At 44.7% G+C, this 6,433-nt stretch overlaps 1 protein-coding gene across 1 annotated transcript; it reads right to left on the reverse strand.

The window, feature by feature from the left end:
* Window positions 1–469: 469 nt before the first annotated feature.
* Window positions 470–4,925, reverse strand: cyp7a1 (cytochrome P450, family 7, subfamily A, polypeptide 1). Its single transcript, XM_034103708.2, has 8 exons — window positions 4,668–4,925; window positions 3,363–3,603; window positions 3,022–3,231; window positions 2,628–2,822; window positions 2,301–2,500; window positions 2,044–2,174; window positions 1,720–1,898; window positions 470–1,614 (listed from the first exon to the last, which is right to left on the reverse strand). The coding sequence occupies exons 1-8, from the start codon at window positions 4,748–4,750 to the stop codon at window positions 1,312–1,314; spliced, it is 1,542 nt and encodes a 513-aa protein (XP_033959599.1). The 5' UTR covers window positions 4,751–4,925; the 3' UTR covers window positions 470–1,311.
* Window positions 4,926–6,433: the final 1,508 nt, after the last annotated feature.

Here is a 6,433-nt window from a genome sequence, read left to right on the forward strand (position 1 = left end):
TTCATAATGATCCTGGTGTGTCTGGACCAAACAACATGTGTTCATAGGTCTGTAGATTAACAGCTCTGCAACGCTTGATCCAAATTGCTTTTCAAAACATATGTAGCCCTTAACAAATCTGTACTTCCTGTGATTTAAATATTGCACTAGTTCATATTTCGATAACATGAAATACATATTAGATCTGCATTGAAGTGTAGCTCTAATATGTAAATCTAGAGAGAGAGCCATGAGGACAAAGACAAGTGCACACAGCGTACGTGTGTAGGTGGAACTTGTGTTCAGTGCTCACCCTTCAGATGTCAGGGGGCTAAAGGAAGACAGCTGTGCATGTGTGCAGTGGTGTGCTGCCCTGGGTCCATCCCACATGTTAACATGCAGTTTGCTTTTCAATTGAAAACAATAATATCAGTAACTGATTGACCTTCAATCTCAATCCAGGGACACATGTTGATGTCTGTCTCCCTCAGCTGTCAGCTGCATTCACTATCGTGTGTCCTTTCTGTGAATCAACTTAATGAAAGTCAAGAGGACTGTTTGAAATGGGACATACTTGTTGGTTCAACACATTCTTTAATTATAGACATGTTACAGACAGCGATGCAGCACATGTGTCAATGTTCTGATGTCTTCACTTTGTGCATGCACATTCATTACAACTGCAATTTCCTTTCAGTGTGTTGGCTTGTCACCACTTTCCGCTTGAGGAATGCAGTATGCTAAGTTCTCCTTATCAAACAAACCACAGCGTATCTTAATATTGAGCAACAGGCCTTACAGCGATTACACTCAGAGGGTGGACGACGGCGACACATGAGGTCTGTGATGGACAACACTCTTCTGTGACAGCAGTGAGACTGAGACAACCTGAGAGGGTGGTGGAAGCTCAGTCTTCTCCTTCAAGGTGAGGTTAGTAAACGATACTGATTACAGTAATATGCAGTCATTGATCAAATGAGAAGAGTCTAGTCAGCAATTTGTGAATGAGAAGCACTTTGGCAGAATAGATGAGCTAAAGCTAATGAAGACTTGGTTCACTGCAGAATGCTGCTGTGAAAGACCGTGCACGAGAAGGGACAAGTGTAGAAAGGGAACCTCCAGTCACCAGTGTTTTGCATGTTTCACCCATTTCTACTTGTCTGTATGGGATTCATCCATATGTGCAGAATATATGTCCTACAGTGGCAAACCAAATGCATAAACAATATATCATTCAATCTATTTACATATACATAAAGACATCTCCATTAACACTGTTAAATATACATTATGTACACGATGTTCTTCAATCAGTCTGCCTGAACAAAGAGCCTAGCAGGTGTGCCTAAGCTTGTATCTGAAGTCCACATCGTAGGTAGGCTGCAGGATTCCCAGACCAGCTCGTGATTGGTCAAGGGGCGGGACTTGGGTAGCAGGGTCCAACAGTTCCATGTCAAAGTAAGACAGCACCAGAGTCAGAAACTGTTTGATCTCATACACAGCAAAAAACCTGCCAGGGCATTTGGTGACCCCAGAGCCGAAGGGCATGTTGAAGTAACGCAGTCGCCGGCCGTTGCGTGAAAAGTTCACTTTCTCCTGACCCTTCTCGTCCAGGAAGCGATCAAACTTGAACTCCTGTGTGTTGGAGAGAAGAGAGGTAGACAGGGGTTCAGTGGGGCCACACACTAGAATGACTTCCTGGAAGAGAGTGTTCTCTGTATTGTGTAGTAGGACTCTTACATAGGGATCCTCGTAGATGTCTGGGTCAAAGTGCAACATGGGTGGGTATAAAGCAATCACATCATCCTTCCTGATGCGGTATGCCTCTTGGTTGTCAAGGTGAAGCAGGAAGTCCTCCTTGGCAACACGGACGTTCATTGAAGCACTGGAAAGACGCATGGCTTCTTTTATGATGCTGTCTACAGGTAGAACACAGACAGAAAGAGACACGTTAGGTTCATGAAATGGAGAAAATGGTTTATATGTGTAGGCATTGCAATGCTTACATCAAGCAATATTATATCTTGTACAACTTCTATTGTCCAGTTATCTATGGAACCTTACCCAGAACAGGCATGTTGTCCAGCTGGTCCCGGGTCAGGTTGAGTGTTGGGTTGCTAGGGTCAACCGTCAGACCTGAATCCTCCAGAATCTTCAGCACTTCCGCACGACCTGCCTTCATAGCATCTGGACTCCTGAGAAATCACATGTGACATTTAACTGACAGGAAGACGATGGTTAAAGCTGTCCTTCTGTTCAGAAAGATCAGAACTCTCAACATCTGGTGCTCGAGCAATCTATTGTGTCAGGACTGTCAGTACCTGATCAAATAAAAGAGACTCCAGAAGGTGGCAGGCAACGTGTTCGCCTGAGAAGCCCAGAGCAGAGCCACATGGGTCCTGGACTTGCTCACGTCATTGAAGGTAGATAAGGAATCATTCAGGATCATCCTCATGGAGATCAGATCAGACACATTCTCCCTCTTGGACAGGTTCTCAGCATGCATGGTCTTTGCTAGTTTCTGTACATGTGAAAAGAAGAATTACAGAAAGGAAATACCTGAGGTTATATGGAAAGCTTAAACTGCTAAAGGTGTCATCAGTTCAAGTTAAGGCAGTCTTTGATAGTGGTGGGGAGAGCCCTCTCACCTCTCGCGCGCTGTGGGCGCTCTTAAACACATGGATGGGCAGGCCTGCCACCAACGCAGGGAAGATCTTGTCAAATTCTTTGAAGTTTTCCAAAGCATTGAGTACCAAGGCATTCTGAGCTTCCTGCTGAGCCTGAATCTTGTCTTCTCCCAGCTCTTTGCCGAACAGGGTCAGGTAGCCTGACTCAAACATCACCTGGAGGAGAGCAGAACACAAGGAGACAACATAGGACAGTTTGGAACACGCTTTTCAAGTCCGAATGTAGGGCACGGTGGGTACGTATGGGTATACAGAGACCATGAATAAATGATGGCACTTCAAACCAGAAAGCAGCCTACCGCTAGCAGTGTCTTAATGACCTATTGTGCTTCAAATACAAAGTCAAATTATTGACCTTGTAGCAGAAATCAAAAATGCCATCCACATCCCAGTGGTCCTTGCTGGGGCTGAGTTTGTCCGACTTCAACATGACGTCCTGGAGGTGGCCCATCATACTCTCTATCAGAGAGGGCAGAGCCTCCCCCTGCAGGGTCTTCAAAAAGGTGTGGTGAAGGTTCTCTGTGGTGTGGCCATGGCGAGGATCAAAGCTGTCATGGCCGAACACCTGCGAGGGTAAGAGGGAGAGCTTTAGGACCATGGGAGGACTGACTAGTATAAGCACGGAAAAGTTCTCTATTGAGGAAGAAACATATCCTGAAAGAAAATAGTATGAACATTAACTATGAAATCCAGTACCTTCACAGATGTTGCAAAGTGGAACTTCCTCCAATCCAAGTGTCTTCCCTGTCTGATGACTGAATCGTAAGAGAAGGGGTCGCACAGGAAGTGAATGAACTGGCCCGCGATCTTGCAGGTGAAAATATGACCATATTTCTTCTGGCGGCTGCGGAGGAACTGAAGAGGGTTTGCCCCGAACTGCAGAGCACAGCCTAGGTAGGGGATGAAGCCGTTTTCCACCACAGGCTCACCGGGCTGCCTGTGGGCATGGCAAGAAAGAGATGGCAGACAATAACTGCTTGTGAGGGAAGTTCAAACCGTTTTCTTTTATTGCATATCAGCTGTTTGTCTAGACAGACCGAGGACATGAAGATTGTATTTATTTAAGGTAATAATTCATGAGAGTTTTTACAGATGTTCTGCTAATTTTGCTTCTTAGTATTACTGATTACATTCAGATAAAGTGATTTCACCTAAAAGTGGCTTATTAGTGTTTTGTTCCAAATCTATTTTATTCATGAAATCAGAAAACACTGCCTTGACTAAGACATGTGGAAATTGGCTGAATCCACACCATTTCCCAAAGTAACCAGACACTGTCATACAGACGAAAACACATTGATTATTGGAGTTTGAAACGTGATTGGGGCACCCTGTTTGAAAACAATCCAAACCAGTTAGAAACCAGAGAGGTTTCTGTTAATTAATGATTTTATAATATGCCTCCTCAAAATACATAAAAGCTAACTCATTCAGTCTCAATGAGCCCAGTTTCCTGAAAGTTGAACCTTGAGCCACCAAACAATCACATTTCCAGCAATGTTCCATCCATCCATCTTCTCCCACTTATCCGTGGTCGGTTGCGGGGTAGCAGTTCCAGCAGAGAGCCCCACACTTTCTTTTCCAGCAATGTTGCTGTAGTTAAATATCAGCCTTCACGTCTACAATGTAGACACTAGACTGGTTTGTAGAAATAGTGTTGGGGATTTAGACTCTAAATGATCCTCTAGTCTAGTGAACAACATTTGTATTAAAAAAAATTCAGATTTAGTAACCCTGACTACAGTTTGCCCCCAGCAGCTGAGCTGACTGCCCGCCTGTTGTTACACTGTTTGTGATCAACAATATACTGTCAAATAATCAATACAAAAGCATGTGTACACTGGACACACACGTGTGTACTCCACACAGGTAAGCAAAGATGGCCGTATGCATCTGTTCTTCCACAGCAGAAAGACATGCTGGTAAAGTGATGGGTAAGAACAATACAATAACCTACAAAAGACAGCCCCAAAGACAATGCATCCAACATCCTTCTCTTACCTGCGCCGTATGCCCACAGCCAGCCACAGAAGGCAGCACAATCCCACCACGACTGCCCAGATCAGAGCGATGCTTATTATCATGCTGATGATATTACTGACGAGGAAGATCCAACACTCTGAGGAGGCTCCCTACCCACGGTTACAATTCCAAATATCACACTAACTGTTGCTGCTTCATTCAAGTCAACAGCCTGTGTATTAGAATCCTGCTCCCTAGAATGGCTGCACGTTGTGCAAGCAGCCCGTAAGTGAGCCGTGTTGCTTCAGGTGTGATGACAGGCACGGCGTGGCATGTTTTATACCTGCGGAACCACTGGGAGGAACCACTGGGAGGAATGATGTCATCACCGAGTCAGCCTCATGCATCAATTGGCATGTTCATCCCACATAGTTATGCAACACAAATGAGTATTTTAAGTGTAATAGAAATACTACTCTTTATTCAAAATGTTATATTAATATTTGAGTTTTGTGGAATAAAAAAACAGAAGGTGTTCTGTTGTGAATGACATTTCAACTACAATGATGACGTAAAGGATTTCCCTAGAAGTAGGATTGCGTGCAAATGTGTGTGTGTGTGTGTGTGTGTGTGTGTGTGTGTGTGTGTGTGTGTGTGTGTGTGTGTGTGTGTGTGTGTGTGTGTGTGTGTGTGTGTGTGTGTGAGATGGCCTTGACTGGAGTCCATGGACATAGATACCTGAATGAGCTGTATCTTGATAGTGCCAGGTTGGTAAATAGTGTCAAGGTCCCTGTTGAGCTTCTGTGTGTGTGCTTCTGTCTCACGGCATTTCGTGTTCACCAAGACGATTTTTAATCTATTGATTCGTGTTCACAAAGACGATTTGCCCCTTTTTTTCGTGTTGTACAGCACGATTTTTAAAGCAATGTATTTCTACTGGTAATGTGTTTCGTGCCTGCAGGCTGCAGCACGTCATTAGGCTTGTTTGAGACACATTGCGGCTCGCCTCGAAAGTAGACGAGAGTAGCCGATCGCAGCCGGGGGAGGTGTCAAAAAGCTCGCCTGAAGTCGGACAGCGAGATACCAGCGAGCCGTTTCCCATCAAGCATTTCGCTTCCGCAGCTCGTGGAGAGCAACTAGGCTTGTTTGAGACAAGCAAGACCTGTGCAGACCTGCGCAGGTGCGATCAACGTCTTGCTAGTGCGTTGCATGATGGTTAGTCATTTTGTCCGACTTGCTCTGGAGGCTCGCCCACATGAGACTTTGAAATCTCGCGGGACAAAGACGCCCGCAGCCTTGAGAGCGAGGCGAGTTGGCGCAGTTGCTCTCCACGAGCTGCGGAAGCGAAATGCTTGATGGGAAACGGCTCGCTGGTATCTCGAGCTGAGCGCTCATTGGTGGTTTTTACCACGTGCTGCTGATGAAGCTCTCCAATTGGCTGGCAAAAGTTTGTTGTTGTTTTGTGTCAGTTTTACGTCGCCACATTCATTCCCATTTTTCATCATTGTTCCACAATGTTTATCATCATGAAATTAATATCTATATATTTTATACTATGCTGCTTACCGTTTTCATACTGTATATATCTTAGCATATTCATACACACTGTTCATACTGCTCTCAGGCTGATATCTAGTGTATTCATACCCACTGTTCATACTGCTCTCAGGCTGATATCTAGTGTATTCATACACACTGTTCATACTGCTCTCAGGCTGATATCTAGTGTATTCATACACACTGTTCATACTGCTCTCAGGCTGATATCTAGTGTATTCATACCCACTGTTCATACTGCTCTCAGG

The sequence above is a fragment of the Pseudochaenichthys georgianus genome, chromosome 17, assembly GCF_902827115.2.
Source record: "Pseudochaenichthys georgianus chromosome 17, fPseGeo1.2, whole genome shotgun sequence".
In the NCBI taxonomy this organism is placed as follows: domain Eukaryota; kingdom Metazoa; phylum Chordata; class Actinopteri; order Perciformes; family Channichthyidae; genus Pseudochaenichthys; species Pseudochaenichthys georgianus.

Coding starts and splice junctions, on each gene's coding strand:
- cyp7a1 (XM_034103708.2), bottom strand. CDS start 4,750: ATGATAATAAGCATCGCTCTGATCTGGGCAGTCGTGGTGGGATTGTGC. Junction 2,823..3,021: donor TTTTTGATTTCTGCTACAAG/GTCAATAATTTG, acceptor GCTCTCCTCCAG/GTGATGTTTGAGTCAGGCTA. Junction 1,899..2,043: donor GGACAACATGCCTGTTCTGG/GTAAGGTTCCAT, acceptor TTCTACCTGTAG/ACAGCATCATAAAAGAAGCC.